Source organism: Rhopilema esculentum, chromosome 4 (assembly GCF_057945365.1).
Source record: "Rhopilema esculentum isolate cy_ngs chromosome 4, ASM5794536v1, whole genome shotgun sequence".
NCBI lineage: Eukaryota > Metazoa > Cnidaria > Scyphozoa > Rhizostomeae > Rhizostomatidae > Rhopilema > Rhopilema esculentum.
Genome location: NC_142818.1, coordinates 5,824,758 through 5,845,207, shown reverse-complemented (window position 1 = coordinate 5,845,207; position 20,450 = coordinate 5,824,758). Strand labels below are relative to the sequence as shown.

The following is a 20,450-nucleotide window of genomic DNA, read 5'->3' as shown; positions in this document are numbered from 1 at the left end:
AAAAAGTATGATGAATTTTCTGAACCTATAGCCGAGGGGCAAATCACTCTAAGAAAATCTCGTACACTTTTTGTAAAAATCTTATTGTTTTATCTGAAAATCCCTAGAAATCCTCTTGTTTTAGGGAAAATCTTGTACGCTATTTGCAAGATTGAAATTCCCTTCGCCAATAGCGTTACGTTTTTATCAAAAATTGAACCTCCTCAAAAGTAGTGAATTTTTTCAGAAATACTTCTTACATTGCTGAACTAACTTCAAATATGATTTCTTCTGATCATTTAATGATAAATTCGGGTGCTTAAAGAAGAAAAGAAGTTTGAAAAAAATGATATTTCTTTTAGAACTTCTAAGCTTATAGTCTTACTTTTTTATTAATAATCGAACTAACACACGAGTAGTTATTCTTTTGAAATTGTGATTTACATTCTTGACCTCTTGCTTCAATAAACTTTTTCGTCAAGAGATGTGCTTCAAAGAAGGTAAGTAAGTAGAAAGTATTCATCAAAGTATGTCCAAAGGTACCATGGGGATGCTTCTCTAAAATGTGTGACAAAGAAAATTGTACGGAAAAGACGCTGATAAATGGTTTTACCTCTCCCCGTGTTTTAAAGGCGTCAGTTCAAGATATTCCGCTGTCAGATAGCAACGACCAATTTCTTAACTTAAAGAAAATCGTTTTACATAGGCCGCGGCGGTTGTGATTGAACATTTTCCGTAGCCTAGCTCCTGGTTTTGGAAAATGCTCGTACTTGGTAAACGCAGCAGGTATTAAACGATTACCAACATTTTCTCATTACCAGAGAGCAAGAGTTGCTAAATACCATGGTGCAAGGCCCGCGGAGCATATTACAGATTGAGGGGACTAAAACGTTTTGGGGGGCTAAACGTGGTAAAAATCAAAAGCAGGTTGAATTTTTGAGAATAATTGGGGAGGGGGCTAAAGAAAGTTCGGATAGATGCTACTCTAGATTTAGAGATGAGAAATCTAGCGAGTTGTTGGTGTTTCGCGAAATGACGGCTAGAGTGAGATTGAGGCTGAAAAACAGGCGGGAAATGATCCCCTGTGTTTTGAAAATGTCTGATCCCATCGAATGCCCGGTTTGTAACGGTAAATTTTCAGCATCAATGATAAATGATCATGTGGAGGCATGTTTAGACAAAGAAGATTGTTGTTCTGCAAAAAGCTGCAATAAAACAGTTTCTTCAGTTAACAGAGAGGTAGACCTGGAAAAGGAAGATCAGAAAGTCATTCCTTCGCCATCCGCTAAAAGTCTTTCAGGTTGCGAAGTCGGGACACTTGCAGGAAACGATACTGTTTGTAAATCGGTGCATGTGAATAAAAACATGGAAGCTGTTCCAAAGTTGATACCAACAAAAGCAAAGGAGGAAAAATACAAGCCCATTAATGCCCATCGATCAATTTTTGACATATTAGGAAAACGGAAGTACTCCGCCCTATCAAAACAACCAATGAATGAAGAAGATAGAAAACGAATCAGATTTCCAGAAAAAGATAGTGAATCCGCGCGTGAAAAGCAGTTTCCTTTGCAGAACAATGTCAAGACTAATGGTTTGGATGAAAGGGAGGTGAAAGGTTTTTCTCCATCAGCGAAAACTAATTCAAAGGCTATCGATCTTGAAAAACCTGTACCATTGGCTGAACAAATGAGACCTATAAGTTTTGATGATTATGTTGGTCAAGACGAACTAATCGGGGAAAATTCTACCCTTAGAGCACTTTTATCATCTGAAAAAGTTCCTTCTTTTATTCTTTGGGGTCCACCTGGTTGTGGAAAGGTATTTATCCATGCCAATATTTTCATTACATTTATTGATATTCAGGGCGGCCGGACGCAGGTTTGAACAGGGGGGGGGGGGCAAAACAAAAAAAAAGGGCACAGATATTTTTTCCGAAACATTAGTAAGTGCCAAAGATGGTACAGATTTCACGGTAATTTAGACATTTAGAAAAGTAATGACACACGTTGGACAGAGTGAGATTTTTCTTCGCTGAAAGCAGACTTGGCTATATACCCCATTTAGAGACCACGCTGCACTCTTGATCATAATTAATTGTATAGCTTCCCATCTCATGGCCTTCAAAGTTTTTTGAGAGTGTAAATCTCTCTTCAATGTATGATTTCAGGCCCGTTCCCAGGACCAAATCCACTTACAATGCAAATTATAAGGAAAATAAGTACAGCGAATTGTAATAGAGGTAAAAATCCAGTGCCGTCCGAAGGAAATTCATATTGAGGGGGGGGGGGGTGCAGCCCCCTCTGATAATTGTCAGACTGTAGTATATTTCCTTTATAACAGTGTACTAAATGAGAAGGAATACAATGGGCAGCACCCCCCCCCCCCCTCAATATGAATTTCCTTCGGACGGCACTGGATTTTTACCTCTATTACAATTCGCTGTACTTATTTTCCTTATAATTTGCATTGTAAGTGGATTTGGTCCTGGGTAAGAAGCAGGCACACATCCTTGTTTCATACTTGTGGCAGGCACATTATACTCAACAAATGTTCAGATTGATTGGGACATACCAACAAACCCAACTCAAAATATGAACTGAATGGAATTTTTGAATTCTTAGTCTCTATAAACTTCAAAGCGAGCTTCAGTCTCAATCTCTTTCAAAATAAAGTTTCAGCCCCATTCAAATAATGATATTAATTTTCTTACTTCTATATTTAAACAATTTAGTCCCCCCTGGCATTCGCAGCCTCCCATTCCAACTTGAACACAAATATGTTTGCCTCCATGGAATATTTTTTAAAAGCTACAAACTTTTACGGTTAAGTCATCTTCACACAATCGGCTGAAAGTGTGGGCACATTCTTCACTGCCATAGCAAATTTAATTTGTAACATTGATTAGGTTTATCTCATCAGTCTTTTGAATGCAACAAGTTTTTAACTCTCCTTAAGATTGATTGCGGGGGGCTCAGTCAGTTGGTCCAAAGTATTACATGTGAGTTCGAAAAAACTTGAAAAAAGCTATAATTCTGGGACATACAATCTTGAAAATAGGGTTGCATTCTTATTCAGTCAGAGGAAACACAAAAATGGCAGGAATTTACTGATATGATGTTGCAGATAATTTTTTAGGTAAATCAATGGCGAAGTACAACAAATTTTGCAGTGCGTCTAGTTTTGCAGAAATGTATGTCTTTGTTAGCATGTACTCATTGCAGGGACATAACTTTTTCATTTCTTCATAAAAATATTAAACACAATCTTGTGAAGCAAGCAATATGTTGCAGTTATAGTTTTACATATGTCTGATTTTGTTGATATATATGTCAAGAACTATAAGGGATGGTTGTTAAAATCAAATCTAGTGAACTCTGCTTTTTAACTTGCCTAGACATAAGTTTAAGATAAAGAATGGCTCTGACATGCTCAGTGAAAAGCAGAGTTCACTAAATTTGATTTTAACAAAAATTCCTGCTCAAGCTTGAATATTCCCAGTGAAAAGAGCTACACAATTTTGGCAAAGGCACAGAATAGGGTACATTTTACTAAACCCTGAAACAGAGATAGGGGTCCAGTTTTTACTTTCAAGAACACACACGATATACATTGGACCAACTGACTGTACCCTCCGAGGACTTGATCAGACCTTTCACTAATGATTTTGTTGCTGAAGACATACAACGGTAAAAGTAAAAGTATCTACCTGTTAGCTTTTGTTCTTGGTAAAAAATTGTATTGACAAACATTTGGTGGTATTGTCTCTACTGGAGCCAACTTTTGACAAGAAGCAGCAATGATACTTTAAACCAACCCTTGCAATGAGAGAAATCTACTGCTGTAATGAGGAATCTGGACAAATTCTTCTTCATTATTTCCACATTGTCTCTAAATGTAAAAAGCCAAAGAATCATATTCAATAGCATCCAAGCAAATAAGGGCATGAATTAGATTTTATTTGCAAGTCCACATACAGACTGAAAGAATTTTTGAATAATATCAGCTTGTTAACGAATACAAGCCACATCAGTATGTATCTAAATGATTTTAAATTCTGAATTTTCTCTACCTTTGAAATTTGTATCTTAGCAATGTTTGGATGATAAAGCTCATTATCTGCATTTGAATGCTTGGATGATTGAACAGCATCAGTAACATGGCTGCTTTCTGCAACTTGTTTTGGTCTGTAGGACCCCAAAGCTTAGTATGTGTTTTCACACCTGTGGAATATGCATTATTAAAACTGTGTTTTTTGAGAGTATCAAGGACATAAAAGCAAATATTCTGAGCTTTTTTACACTAAAGCTCTTTTTTGAAAAATGCAGTATATGGACTAAAGAAGTTTACAACATGGATGAATAGATATGTAGTAATATATGCACAGGGTCAATATGTTTTCTTTTATAATTCTTCTAGATAAGGTGCTTCATTAAAAAATAAGATCCATAATTTAGTACAGTTGAGGATATTTATTACAAGAAGTGAGCACTTTGGTACACTAGATGTTGAAAAACCATTTCAAAATAATCATTCTGTACTCTAATTCTAAGAAAACCAAAGTTTATTTGGTATCATATAAGCATTTTAATATTACCTAAATATTTTCCCATATATATTTAGAGTAAGCTCCAACTTTGTGCCTTATTTTCCACTATATAAAAAATTTAAAATCTTGACCACAGACAAGTCTTGTAAATATCATTGGAAGCAGATCAAAAACCAACCCCTTGAAGAGATTGGTAAAGCTCTCTGCTACCGCATCAAGTCTGGGTGATGTGAAAGAAGCTATTAAAATTGCCAAAAATGAATATTCCATGTTCAAGAAAGAAACAATTCTTTTTATTGATGAGATCCATCGATTCAACAAACTTCAACAGGTAATAGAATGGTTTTTTCTCCTTAAATGTTTTAAGGAAATAATTCAGATTTTTCCTAACAGGGTATTCATTATCAGATAATTTTTCGTTTCCTGGAAATTAAATGCCTAGAATGGCAATGAATGCAACTTTCAAAAAATTTTCATTATCCTTTATTAAGAAAAGAAGGCTCTCATAATACGCAAGGTGCTAATAGATTCCTTAAAACAATGTTTTGGGCAATTTTTTGAAGGATATCCTTTTTGTTATTTTAGCTTTTTGTCTAGAAAGAGGGCTCACTTAGACTGTCCCAATGTAAATATAGTGTGACTTTGATTGTCACATGTCTTGTCCAAATACCAAACGTGCCTCTAACTAGTTTCAACAAAAGTGATTTTCCTTTAATAAGCATATTATAATTTTAAAAATTATAAAAACTTCTGTTAATAGTTGCAACATTTACATCTAGTTTAAAGCTATTATCAGTTGCTGTTGGTAAACATGTGCATATGCAAGGTTCATTATTTATTGCTCATGAAATAATAATCAAACGATCAAGAGCTAGAAGCAACAATAAACAAAAATGAAAGTTGTATTTAATGAAGTTATTGATCTTGAATTGCAGGAAAAGCATCCATGCAGTTTTGTAATTCTTTGTAATTTTTTGTAGGACTTTTTTCTACCTTTTGTGGAGAATGGGACAATAACTCTTATAGGAGCCACAACTGAAAATCCCTCATTTCAAGTAAACGGTGCTCTACTAAGCAGATGCAAAGTTATTGTGCTAAAGAAACATAGTGTTCAAAGCTTGATGAAGATACTCAGACGTGCAGTGGAAGGGATCGGGGGAAACATTGTGCAAGAGATTCCAGAGAAATGTTCAAGGTTTGTGCCGATCTGTAAAAATTCCAATTTGCGAATCAAAAGATAGAAAAAGTTTAATTCTTTTCCCAGTAAGGGAAAGCTGACGATTCTTGATTAAAATTGGTTGCCCACTTTGAATGATTGTGAGGCTTGTTACAGATTTGATGCCTATTGAATTCTATGGTTTTAAAAGCATAGGCAAGATGGATGTTCACGCTTAAGCCAGTAAGGTGTGATCCTGGCTCATAGCCTAAGTTATTGTAATGGTATGATGGTAAATCAGATATATCTATGTATATAGTTGTGTGTAGTTTACACGTGCAATTTTCAGCTCAGGGTGAGCTCAACTAGCTTTCTCAAGCATAAATAATAAAATCTTAGTTTCAGCAACAAGCAAACCAAATGCAAAAGGAAATACAGATCGATTCCTTTCATGTATACAGCTTCCAGACTGTTAAGTATTTTTCGGCGCAGGGAACACCAGAACAATATTTTTGAAATTTGCGGATAACGAACTTTCCCGTGAAATTGTGCGCGTAATTTGCAGCAAAGGCTTTCAAAGAGAACTTGTATTATTTATTTTTTCTTTTTATCAGAAATCAGAAGTTTAAATGGTAGTATATTCGTGGGAAAAAAGACCAGATAAACAAATACTGTGCGCGAATTATTATACGGCAAATTCCTAATAATGCGCGTTCCCCGCGAACAGTCTGGTACAGCTTCTTGATTCGAATTAAGTTATCACTTTAATAGGCTTTCAGTTGTAGTATATTAATGAATCTTGTGATTTTATTTCATTCTAGCATTCGGTAGATTGTCTTTTTCAATATTCATTAACAAGCATGAATGTACTAGTAGCAAAAAATTGAAAAATATAGAATTAAAGCGGGGAATATGAAAGTAAATGTGTTTTGCACCTTGTTCTAAAAATTAATTATATTTTTATAGTGAAGCCTCAAGACTGTTCATCTTGGAAAACGCATTAGAAGCCCTTGCAAATCTCTCTGACGGGGATGCTAGAAGTGCATTGAATGGACTTGAAATGACAATTAATATGAAAAAGTCCCATAATGACAACAACTGCATACAAGTTTCTGATGTCTCTTCGATACTGCAAAGAAATCATATTCTATACGACAAAAAGGGGGAGCAGCATTTCAACTTGATATCAGCCTTTCATAAATCAATAAGAGGCTCTGATGACAGTGCTGCCCTGTATTGGTTATCGCGAATGCTGATTGGTGGAGAGGATCCGTTGTATATTGCAAGAAGAATGATACGAATAGCGAGTGAAGATATTGGTTTGTGATTTACGTATTTCTTCTATGATTGCTTAAACTGCTGAAAATGTTGCAAAACCGATGTGAAATACATATTTCACGATTGTAAACAAGTTGAATAGGTAAGACCTAATTTACGGACAGAAAAGTCACATGTTATTTGGTTGAAGGGCAGGTTTCCCAAACAATATAAGTCTCAAATATTCCAATTTCTCATTCAAGCAGGCAAGCTTCACTGGAAGCACAGTGTTATCTAAATAACATTTCAGTGTTTCTAGGACTGCACAAATACTGATGTACTTCCAACATTTTGTCTTAATCTGGTTGTTATTAGAAAAGGGCTATGTTGATTTTCCTTTAAAAAAAATCTCCATATTCTGCAATATGTTAAGTATAACTGCAATCTCTACACGGAGTTTGTTTTATAGCGAATATGAATAGCGAAGCTGAATAACTAACTGCCTTCTTTTAGCAAAAAAAGTGTTTTCTTGTAGGAATAGCAGACAATTCAGCTCTGTCAAAAGCTGTTTCAACGCACCAGGCGTGCCATTTTATTGGAATGCCAGAATGCGAGGTAACAAAACTAGTTTTGACTGAATTCTCATGAACATTAAAGGATTTTCAATTATTTGTATTTTCGCATATCGATATTGTCACTTTAGAGCATTATTTATTCGTTAACATAATCATAACTTAATAACATCGTTAACTTGATAACATAAGGTTTTGCTAAAACTTCTTTTCAAAACAATAATTTTATTGTTTCTAAATAAGACTCGAAAGCCTTCGATAAAACTTTGAAGCTGTCGGAAGGGACCTAAATATTGTATTTTTAAAAAAATGGGTGTGCCTAAATTTATTGGTAGTACAGAATTTAAAAATTTCTATGCAAACAAACAATCTGAAGAAAAAAACAACCTACAACATTCTAAAGCTATTTATCTAACCCTCTTCTAAGTATAAAGTGCCAGAGCATATATCAAAACTCAAAGCTAGGAGATATAAATATGTATATGCCCGGCTGTGGATTGACATAGAAGGGGGAGCACGTGGCTGACGAGCTTAAGTATGTTTGAGACTTTTTGCTTTCTTTAAAGCAATTTTTTTGTTAGGATACATTGCCTATCAAACAGCGGTTGACTTGATTTTTTTGCTTTATACCATTGAAACTTGATTGACTTGTGTGTTTATCTTGTCAATCCCTATTATTAATAATTCAAAAAGTCCCTACTTATAAGAGGTTCTAGAGAAAAAGACCCCCACAGCGATTCAAAAGATTTAATTCAGTACATTATTCTAGATAAGCTTCAAAAATATTGCTTTCTAGGTCAATCTTGCTCACATGGCTGTATATCTGGCTCGTGCACCGAAATCAGTCGACATCTACAAAGCGTACAATGCTGCAAAGAATAGTGTGCTCACATGGAAAGGACCCTTGCCAGGTGTACCATTGCACCTGCGTAATGCACCGACGAAACTAATGAAGGAATTGGGATATGCCAAAGGCTACAAGTATAACCCGGACTATTCTGGATATGTTGAGCAGGAGTATCTCCCTTCAGAATTACAGGGAACAAACTTTTTTGAAACTGGATGCTCGTAGGATGTAAAATAGGGCCGTTCAAAATTGATGAGAAGATATATAATGGAATAATATATTACATCAGATCTGAAAGATTACAACATATATTCTTTCATGCTTTAAATTTTAAGTGATTTGCTGTATATGGCGAGGCTTTTCTTTGTTAACTCCGTCCAAGGTTACCCAGGGAAACCCTTTTAAGTCAGTCGATAATCCATTAAGGACTGTAGTACAAAAGGAGTATTGTAGTACAAATTCTTACGTTAAGAGCCTCTAAGTAACGATTTAGTAATAAAAAATGAATTCAGTTGTTTCCAGTTAACAATAAATTCAGCCGCTTTAAGCTGCATACTGTTACGTGCACAGAGGCATCCCTATTCTAATTTTAGATATCTGTGTTCTCTAACACAAAGAGAAGACTGAAAAACAATAATATTATGGCATCAGATCCGCGCTAATATTGTTTAAATCGCATTTATATCACAAAGCCCAGGTTATCGAAGTCAGTGCAGAAACCATGCGAATGCGAGTGCTGGAGGGTAATGGCATACATACTTTGAATAAGAGTTTTTAAAAAACTGATAGGCTCGCAGAAAAAACTATGCTGCCCGCAAGGAAACGTGCTAGGATCTCTTCTTTTACTAAATCCTATAAATGATGTTCAGTTTTACTCTTCTTTGCGCATATGTAATTTATTTACTGATTACACGAACTTGGTTTATATAAAAAGCCTGCAAAATCTTGAAACTGACGTTAATAATTAATTGCCAAAAATCCTGAATATGTTAACAATGAATTATAAGCATGCTACTTATTAACTCTCTCGAGGCCTTGCTTATCTAGCTGCGTGGCTTTCCAGAACAAAAGGGAAAACATTACCATGTATATTTGATGAGAAACGATAATAAACTTCAACCAACAATTTTATCTTTTGATTCTTGCCCATTTTATCTACAGATTTCAACAATTTTTCCATTAATATGGATGTTATGTGGCAAAGGAAGCCAGGATAAGTTAGAGAAAAATTAACGAGAGGGCGCTACTACTAGCCTACTGGACTGCACGTATTTTTTTATAAGAAACTTAAATTTCTTAGGTTTTGAATTTTTTAAACGTGCTTCCAAGTTAAAGTAAATAGTTCACTCACAGAGACTAACAAGGTGATCAAGGAATTTTGTTTTCCTAGAATGACTAACTCTGTTAAAAATCTGTAAACAGTTAAGCTAATTGAACTTAATGAATGTCAAGTTGAAGTCAAAACAAATTTTTAAATGGAATTTTCTTGAGTGTACAATTTACTGAGAATGAATGCAAACTGCATGTCAAGTGTAGTGTTGCAATATACAGTGATGTTCAATGTCAAGACTGTTTCGACTGTCAACTCGGAAAATTAAAATTATGAAAGTTTCTTAGCTTTTTTCAATTTGGGTAGGATTGCTACTTAACTTTCGAGCAATTGAGCCTACATTTTCTTAAAACCTCTTTAAAAATGAGTGTATTAATCTTCGAACAAAGATTCACTTGCTAACTGGAATGAAGCTACCATATTTATCCAATCAGTGAGAATTTTCGATTATTCTAATGCTAATTTTATGAATGACTATTTTGTACCCAAAATAAAAGGTCACAACTCTCGAATCACAACCCTCTTGACATTCTAAAAGCCAGAATAACCAACAACGGTGTCAGATAATTAAATTTTCAACGACCCAAATCTGGAATTCACTCTCAGAATCATTGAAGACAGCCCAAAATACCACGCGATTTAAGAATTTGATTAAAATTTGGTTTCTAATAAAAAAGGGTACAAAAGGACCGCAAAGCATGGTTCTCAGATCATTTTGGAAATTATTAGAGGGGGCCTATAGCCCCCTTAGCTTTCTCCCTCCCCCCTTAGCTTTCTCCCTCGTCCCTGAGTGCACCTGTTCTTTCTGCAGTAAATAATGTCTTACACAATACCTAAAGTTAATTTATATTAGTCTGAACAAGTGTACGTTCACTCTTGTAAAAATCTAACACTAAAATCTATACAATACAATACTCTACTTAATACAGACTCTCTTTGCCTAACTTAGCCTGGTCCTTACTAAATATGAAATCGATCTAAAAAAAATGTATCGATTTATCACGCATTGCGCATTTGCCCGAAAAACAGCATTCATCATGAAGAAAATGTTTGAGTCAAGGTGAGCTTAACTTATAGTACAGACTTAAAAGAGTTTAACACCTTTTTTGAAGAAAAAAACACGAACAATTGATATTCCTGAAATTGAATAAAGTAGGTTACCTCAGAAGACACTGCCACATCCCTCGTCAATGCAGGTTTTGAGGCTACATTCCCTCATCACAGGAAGCAACGTTGGGCTGTTGGTTCATCACTGCAAGTCCCTCCATCTAACCCACATAAAACTCTAAACATAGAAATATAAGAATAAAAGCATGAACCTTCTTAACGCCCAAAATGTGAATAATACAATTCAAGTAAATTAAGAACCTACTTGTGAAATTAAATTTCATTTGATCAGCATTATAAAACAATGCTCACTTATTCACGATTCTACAAAATCGACCTGAACTTAATTCTCAACAGTATTCTGAAAACTTTTCCTGTGCAAATCTATCCACTAGAGAATCTTGAGATTCCGGCCTTTCGGCCATCGTTCGTAGGAAATTAAATTTATACTTGGTTACTTCGTTTTGAGCATATTTTTCTTCTCCATATAAATTACCAAACATAGGATTCAAGTTTGCTGATTTGAACAAAGTGTGTTCAGAAAGTATGAACAAAAACCGACTGTTTATATCGCGTAAAAGATAACGTTATCAGTTTTTGTCTCCCCCGACAATTGACGTCACCAGGATATGCAAGGTCACAGGGAATTAATGTCAAATGATACTAGCAGGAACAATTATAAATGGGAGAACCATAACTTTGAAGAAAGCAAGAAAAAAAACTTCGGAGGATAAAAATTCTAAACAACAGCACTTCTGTACCAAAAAAATGTTAAAAAGTTTTACCATCCGAAACTTTTTTAGAATCAATGTACTGCACTTTTTGTTGCCTCTCCTCATTACACTAGTGCACATTAAAATTTGTCATTATTATTAGTTTTGATAATTCTGTTCAACAATTTTACGCAATGCTTAATTTGTAGGCAAATAAAAATGCTTTCTTCTAGATACTGTGGCGGAGCGGCTAGGGTAAGCATTGAGAAATTTATTGTGTTAGGTTGGCAGCACGCCAGTATGTAACGCCCTTTGGACAAAACAATGCTTTGATCACATGCTCTTGCACATGGTAGAAAATGTAGGCCTATTTCAACGATGAGCATATTAATAGATACAGTCCTCGATTAATTCAAATGTTTTCGATTTTTGTACTAAAGGCTGAGGAGCTGTGGATCTAGTTTCTATAGATACTTTTTCGAGGTGTGATATTGAATTTCAGTTTTACAGATTCATATTCACGTCATTAACATCCAATGTCAAACCCAAAATGTCATGTTCACAACTGCATCTGTACGGTATCGGATGATTTTAAATCAGTGGCTAAACGAGAATAGAAAGCAATGAATTATGGGTATAAAGAATTGAAAAGCCGATTGTTCGACAAAGAAACCAACAGGCCATTTAAGGTCTTTCTAAAACAAGAGGCTAGAGAAAAGAACCTGCTGGCGACAATCCCTTTTGCAGTACTTGCTATTAAGTCAAGAAGCTAAGCAATTGAAACTGTGGCAGAAATGAAGAGAGTAGCTATTGTCGGAGCAGGTGCCGCTGGCATATGCATGGGAAGATATCTTCGCAGTAACAGCAAAATAACGAATTTTGTTATTTATGAGCAGGCAAAAAAAATTGGAGGAACTTGGATATATGATGATAATATACCAAATCCCAAGTATGGAAGCAGCGGCTTCAAAGAGCTCAAGACTTCCTCAGAAATCCATTCAAGCATGTATCGAAATCTTCGGTAATTTACTTTTCTACATTATTTTGCTGGGTTATAACAATGCAGTCGTCTGGCAAAATGGTTTCCCTTTCAAATCAGAGCTCTCTTTTTAAAATCAAGCTTATAAAATGTAATCTTTACCAATATTTGCAGTATATTTATTTTCATTGTCGGAAACAATTGTTTGTAGGATACTTACAGTATCTTGAACCACGAGTTTAGTGAGATTTAAAACCGCGTGAACTTGGTTCAGAAAAATGAAAAAGTTCAAGTTGAAAGATAATATTGGGAATATAATATCTAAATTTGCAGGGAAATAACAGCTTTAAGAAGGTTTCCACTACAGGTAATATCAAAAGGTCTGGTTTCTTTACCTTTTGGAATCTTGTGGTTATAATGTCTATTATGAAACTGTGAATCCTCTGGTTTTTTGGGCAACCAAAGCCTTTTCATCAATTATGGATTTGTCGGTCCGTACCAACCGTGGTCCACCTTATCATTTTATCCAACATACTTATATTATTAAGGTTACATATTTTCACAGAGTTACAATTCAGAAATTAGTATCTGCTCCAGGGCTCATTTTATGGAAATTTTCCAGAAGGCTGCATATGAAGCATGGAATTTCAAAAAATCGACCGTTGTCGTAGAAAGCGTTTTTCTTTATTCGTGTAAAACAAAAATATTCAACATAACACGATTACAAATATCTTTCTATTATAGCCTATTCTTTATGGACTCCAACAGTAACAGTAGTTAAAGGTTAACATTGCTAGACGCTCTATAATTCATACTTATTTTAATATCGAAGGACACGTTGAGCCAAGAAAATTGAAATCCTTAGAAAATTTTAAAATGCACACGATGAAAATCTAGAACGATCTTGCATATTGAAAAAATCATAGACTTATTTTACCTTGAGATTTTTTCACTTGCAGCATTTCGAAGTTTGTAGTGCATTTTCACGCTTGGTGGCAGTTTGGGCGCCATTGTTGTTATTGTCGCTAGATTCAGGGATCTTTTACAAGCTCTGATTTGAAGTCATTTTACATCGATGGGCTGTAACATTTTTCCCTTGGACCAGATTAATCTTGACCAAGGAACTTGCGCTACGATTCATGGATGTTTTGTACTGTTCTGTTATGTTATAAAGTTTCAAAACTATATCAACAGAAAAACATGTTTTTAACAAAAATATAGCTAAAATGAAAAAATCCATTCCACAATTTTGAATTGCCAAGACCACATTTTGGATTTCCAAAACCACAAAATGTGGGAAAAACCACACTAAAATAGGCCCTGATCTGCTCTACAATTAAAAATTAGCTTGAGAGGAACAAAATACCTAGCTAACCAAGCTAGAAAATACATCATGTTATTAAAGAAAATAAACCACCTAGAAAATAAACAAAAAAGGTTCTCAGTCAAGAAGAACTGCTACTACATAGGAGTAAACTATGCAAAGATGCGTATGAGTAAACCTTCCAAAAAATTTGTAGCCTATTATTGCAAAAAAGTGGAGGGGGGAGGGGCTATAGCCCCTGCTAGCCCAATGGCTGCGTGATGCCTGCCACTAATTGCAAACGAGAAACATCACATTTTTATAGATTTGACTGTTTTATACGTGCTGATATTTATAATGTGTTTCAGACTCTATATTCCTAATCCTAAAAATTCTAATTCCCAATTCTAAATTTCATGACAGAACCAAAATCTACCATGTTAATGTGAGGTTGTTGTTGTTAATCTGTTGCACTTTAACCAATGAGGTGGATAGAATACGTATTCTATACACCTCATTGACTACACCAGCGCTTATTTGCAACACTGCTTACCCGCTTCGCTGCCCTTTCATTCTCGGATGATCGCCTCAAAGCGCAAATTAAAAACATTTAAGCCAGGTTCTAAGATCTGCAAGCAGCTCGATTATATGGCGGATTAAAAAAGCTTCTAAGCAGTACCGAAGCAATAAGCAAAATAAATTTCCATTTAATTTGAACTTGTTTTATCCTTGGTTTTTGGCAACAAGGTTTCTAAAATATGAAGTATGCTGTACAGGCTTTTATGCTTTGAGGCAAACTAGCCCTACCCTTGTACTCAACGCCGTTCATGTACAGGTTGGAACGGGGCCGGGACATGAAAAACAGTAACTTCAATCCTTAATATTTGTATTGTTTTTCATTGCTTGTTCATTAGATTCAAGCTATTAACCACAAGGAATTTCTTTCACACCTCCCCCCCCCTCCAGCGTCTGCTGTCCTCGTTGCTAGACAATTGTCAGGGCCAGCTATTGGTTTGGGTAGAAGTGTCTGCAGCCGGATATCTTTGACACAGACGCATATAGGATAAAATGATTTTAAACCTTCAATGAACGCTGATTTGAATAGAGCGTGTTTGTCAAACCTCGCTTTGTATCCGATGTTAATTAGACATCTCGGCTTTCTATATAAGCAGTTTAGAAAAAAAGATTTAGATTTTCATCGTGGATGTACAGTTGAACGGATATAGCGTTTCTTCCCAAAATATTATTTTTGCCAACGCTGTTCTACAATTTTTCTCTTTCAGAGCTTTTCAAAAATGATTTCAGCTTATTTCGTCTTGAGAAATGCACAAAGATGTTTGAGATATAGTAACAGATATACTATTAAAATGCATGTTCCAAAATCGACATCTTTTGATGAAAATTTATATTATAAGCATATTATGGATGAATGTTATATTATGAATATCAAGAAAGTACACCTAGGAAAATGCTAAACAACATCAAACAAAATTTTACAGCAAGAAAACTGTCTATCAAATCTTCCATCCCTTGATGCGGGGCCTAGTTCCTCCAAATAATTCTCATTGACTTAACGACTTACTTGATCTTGTCATAATCAAAAGTTGGCTTTATAAGGTATGTAAGTCTTTCACCTTGCTTGTGGAACAAGAAGCACTATGAAACGACGTGCACACATATGTTCGCAGCACAAAGGGTTGTCCGAAGAAAAAATTCTTTTTTAACTAAGTAGAGCCTTTATGTCTTTTTCAATATAATAGCTAGCAAAACGAGATCATAACACCTGTCCGGCTTGAATGTACTCCTAGTGTCGAGAAAAGTGCACACCTTCCCCTCTGGACAATACACAAAGCTCTAAGGAGCTTTCCTTAGAAAAACAATGACGAAGGGCGAGGTTTGGGGGTATAGCAGGTTGGCTTCTTTGTCAACGTAAGCATTCCTTAAGGTCCTGACATCCCTGCCCCCCCCCACCCCCCCCCCCGTCGCTGTGAGCCTTCTTAATCCAACATCCCTTTTGGTCACCTTTATCTTTAATGAGACTCATATTTCTATTTTACAGTGTGCAGCTTTTTTAAATTTCTCCATTCCATAACCCGTGTCTTGAAAAGTTGTAAAAATATATCTTACTGTAACATGATCTAGTTGTAAAAATAGATCCATTATAGATCTTGGTGCCTCTTCATATGTTCATCCTTAGTAAGATATCGAGTAGAATCCCTTAATCTCTCAAAAAACTATGTTGTAATCTTTGGGTGAAATAATCTACCAGCCATTTAATTTTGGGGTTTTATCTTGGCAAACTTTCAGAAGAGATCTCTGAGACATTTTTCTCCAAATACTTGATTTTACCAACATGGATTTCCCATAGGGAACTTGGGTGTTTTCTTGAACAAGTCATACTCATTTCTATATAAATTTCTTGTAGCTGTAGAAAATTTCAAATACAATACAACGTACTGTAACTTTGTTTAAAAAGCAGACAGTGTTTAACATGTCCTCGATGCGATGTTATGGTTTGCAAATAAACCAAATTTACTGATTACAAAACCATATTAGGAATTTTCCATTGGTCAAGACTCATTAAAAATTCAATGTTTTTATCGTGGATTAAAGAAAAACAATGTTTTTATCGTGGTTTTTGAATTTTGAACCTATGGCTGGAGTCGTTTCACGTTTCACTATGCCTTTCACCAATCACTCAACGGCAAAACCACGAAGAAAGACTTTAATTAACCATTGTCCTTAAGTTCTCCTCGAAAACATGGGTGCGCGTTTACGCCTAACATGTCATCGAATCAGTGTCCCCCCCCCCTCCAGGTATAGATTTGTCGGCAAATCTGAGACTTTGTCGGTAAATTTAAATCTAGTTATGATTGAAAAAATCTGCGTTTGCTCATGGATAAAATATTCGACGGCAAACCTTGGCAGTCCCGCGGAAAAAACTCAAGTCGTCGCGTCGTGCACACGCTTCTTAGCTTTCGATTTGATAATCACGTTTTTCTTATCGGCAAGGAGACAAGTGACAATCACAAACAATCCCTTCCACAGGGTGGAGGCTCAGCAGGGAGGAGGCTCAACAAGGAGGAGGCTACCCTGGGTAACAGACTCGCACTTTATATTAAATAAGAGAGAGTTTGTATAGAGTGAGTCACCTATTTTGCATAGAGTGAGTCTGGTACCGAAGGTAGGAGGAGGCAAAACTTATATCGTGTCGCGCAACTGTGAATTGAGGATGTCCCCGAAAGCAGGCATATCCAGAATAACTCATATCCAGAATAAACTCGTATCCACAATAGAAAATTTATCAAACAAAATAAATAAGCCGTGAGGGGGGCCTAGCAACACCTCAAGTTGTGCAAAAGTAGTTGAATGTTTTTAAAATCTGCTTGAGATATTGCTGGGGAGAGACAGTCCATCAAATTATAACTGTTGTTTTGAGTTCACCAAGGATTAATTACAATGTCTAGACACATTGTTCACCATTTTGTTCTTGGTTATTCTGGAGATAAAAAAATACCATCATTTGAGACGGAAAATCTCGTTTGCACTGGATTCAAATGAGTCATGTTACAGATGCAGCTTTATATTTTGACATTTGATTTAATACCATATCATAGGTTCAACTGTTGTTTCCCTTGCTAAGATATCCCCTTCCCGCATTCTCACTTCTAGGACCAGCCCATCTAGAAAGCACACTCTATTCAAAACAGAAAATTATCCCATAGTGCTCTTAGGTTTTCTTCAGGTCTGGAGGCCAGCTTCTGAACCGTTACACTATATTTTATAAGAAGCAGGGTCCAGGGGTCGACATTGAGTACTCCAGTTTCTTAAAGCTTCGGCAAAATTCATTATCATTCTTTCTAAACAAAATTCAACATATAATTTTCAGCAGAAGCCTGCTGAGGAGAAATTTTGCAGCTGTAAAGCGTGAGACATATTTTTTTCTATTGTTTTAAATTGCTCATGAAATCTCTTTCTAGAATTTGCTTCCATTCACATGCTGTATGTGGATCACGAAAGTGTATTTTTACTCCTTGTATGTAAATATTAATGCCAGCCTACCAAGCATATTGGTAGATATCTGCGAAATTTCGATTTCACAGGATTTTCAAAATCCAGTTGTTTTTAAATTAAGAGAAATTAGTATTTCACAAATTATGAATTTGCAGAACCAGAAATTCAAATTTGGTCGATTGAAGGAAATAAAATTTTTGCTCTTAATACATTGCAATCCAAACTAACCGAAATTTTGCATTTTTTTGCCAAGCTCTAGAATCTTGCATTTCTTTCATTGAATTGAAAAAACTGAACCATCTGCTTGGTTTCAAGGGAACATCTCTAGTGTCGGAATAACTTTACACCTCTCCACCTTAATTCACAAGTTACGTTTTGTAAACTGGGCCAAATTACAGAGGTAAGTCTCATTCAACAGAAATATTATCAACGAAAGTGCAAAAAACAGTGGCACTAGAGCTGACTGTTGTGGAACACTAACTTTATTTAATCCCTATCAAGGTAGAAGTAGCCTACGATTTTTGATAGGCAGAAGACAACTACTAAGCTGTATATATTATAAATGGGTAAGCTATCTTATCTAAATATCGAAAGTAGACGACAACTTTTTATTGTTTCAAGGTACCTACAAGGTACCCAACAATCACAACTGCGTGGTATCAAGAGACGTTTTGATTATTGAAAATAGCTGCGCGTAGCGCATGCGCGAGTTGCTAATGATGAAATCATTCTAGCACAGAATATTATACTTCCTCCATCGTCGCGCACAAGAAAATTTAGAACAGGATGTAATTTCTTATTCCTCTTTACAGTACAAACTTACCAAAGCAGCTGATGGAATACCCAGATTTCCCTTTTGCCGAGGACAAGAAGTCTTTTGTAAGGCATTATGATATATTGGAGTACATCAATAACTATGCTGATGAGTTTGCCGTGAAAGATCATATAAAGTTTAACAGCAAAGTATCAAACATAACTCCGGTTGGCGATGGAGACAAAATTAAATGGAACGTCACTGCTGTAGACGATAATTCTGTTTCTGAAGATGCATACGACTCTGTTGTCATATGCAATGGGTATGTTTTCAATCTCAAAGCCAAGATAAGGAACGAGACTATAACAAAACATACCCAACCATTTCGTCCAAAATCAATTATAAATTTGAGACCTTTTCCCATACTAGAACTACACCTATAAGCCTATGATGAAGTGTAGTGCAAGAGGTGGTCTAACAATCATTTCAAACAAAAATCAAAATTAAGAAACAGGTATTTACTGCTATCTATTCCAAAGTATCAGCCTCCTCAAGCCGACTGGCAAATTTCTGAAATGATCGTCTCACGAGGCTAAGCCATATGGCTAAACCACGACAGAAGTAGTTTTACTTGCAGCTCCAACATGCTCTCAAATGCTAGGGAAGCTAACGTAATTTGTTGAGATTTGCAAAGCAGGAAATCATAAGAAAACTACAAAATCATAGAAAGTAAAACACCGTGAGCAAGAAATTTTTCAATGCGACGAAGATAATTTAAGAGGTTAATTATTAAGAACTATCGAGTCATTTTTTGATGCTCTTTGTTTGAAAAAGAATTTTTCGTTTTAGTCATTTTGCCAAAGCAGACATTCCAGATATACAAGGGATAGAGAATTTCAAGGGCTCTCTCCTACACAGCCATCTGTATCGGGTCCCCGACAGGTACAAGGATAAGCGAGTGTTAGTTCTTGGTGGCAGCGCTTCGGCTAGAGACATAGCAGTAGAGATATCACAAGTCGCTGACAGTGTAGTTTTAAGTCATAGAAATGAGACTGGACAGTGCGACCTTCCACGAAATGTAAGCGAGCAGCCAGCAATGAGACGTATAGATACTAACGGGAATGTGGTGTTGGCAGACGGTAATATTTGCAAGGTTGACGCAATTGTCTTCTGTACGGGATACCTATATGACATGCCCTTTCTTGATGCAAAGTGTGGCATCGAAATAAAAGAAAACAGAATATGCCATCTATATAAACAAATTTTCAACGTAAGATACCCATCAATGGCATTTGTAGGTGTGCCGAGTATAGTTTGTCCGTTCCAGTTATTCTCGATGCAAGCAAGGTGGATTTCCAATGTTTTTGATGGACAAGCAGTTCTACCCAGCACAGAAGTGATGCTTAAAGATTCAGAACACGAGTTCGAAGTTAAAGTAAAGCAAGGCATACCGCCAAAGTACTTCCATCGCCTCGATAAAGGTACAAATCTAGAGTATTTTGACGTCATTTCAAATTCTGGCGAGGTTGAGCCACTAAAGACAGTGTTAGGAAAAATGTTTCTGAAAGTAAAACATGAAAGAGAAACCAATTTACTGACATACAGAGAAAAAGAATATGTGGTAGTAAGCGATGAGGATTTCGAGGTTACCGGCGGCTAGGGGATCACCAAATCAGTAGCAGCTGACCACAAGTCAGTAGAACAAACGTCCGAATTTGTAATAGAAGAATGCTGCCAATTTAATTAAGCAACTCACCAGTTATTGCTCATCGCTTATTACGTTCATTAAAAGTGAAGAATCCGATACATTTCAAATACCAGTACCTGTCTCTGGATCTTTTAGCTGTCCCCTTCAGTGACACAATACCAAGTTGCATTAGTTTCTACTTTCTT

At 35.9% G+C, this 20,450-nt stretch overlaps 2 protein-coding genes across 2 annotated transcripts; both read left to right on the top strand.

Moving 5' to 3' along the window:
• The first annotated feature begins 501 nt into the window (after window positions 1-501).
• On the top strand, window positions 502-9,726 carry LOC135690556 (uncharacterized). The gene is made up of 6 exons (XM_065208145.2): window positions 502-1,797; window positions 4,662-4,856; window positions 5,506-5,720; window positions 6,648-7,000; window positions 7,474-7,553; window positions 8,307-9,726. Exons 1-6 carry the CDS (start codon window positions 823-825, stop codon window positions 8,580-8,582), a joined length of 2,094 nt encoding a protein of 697 aa, XP_065064217.2. The 5' UTR covers window positions 502-822; the 3' UTR covers window positions 8,583-9,726.
• A 2,181-nt stretch (window positions 9,727-11,907) lies between these two features.
• On the top strand, window positions 11,908-20,407 carry LOC135690557 (uncharacterized). Its single transcript, XM_065208146.2, has 3 exons — window positions 11,908-12,528; window positions 18,616-18,879; window positions 19,407-20,407. Exons 1-3 carry the CDS (start codon window positions 12,302-12,304, stop codon window positions 20,215-20,217), a joined length of 1,302 nt encoding a protein of 433 aa, XP_065064218.2. The 5' UTR covers window positions 11,908-12,301; the 3' UTR covers window positions 20,218-20,407.
• Window positions 20,408-20,450: the final 43 nt, after the last annotated feature.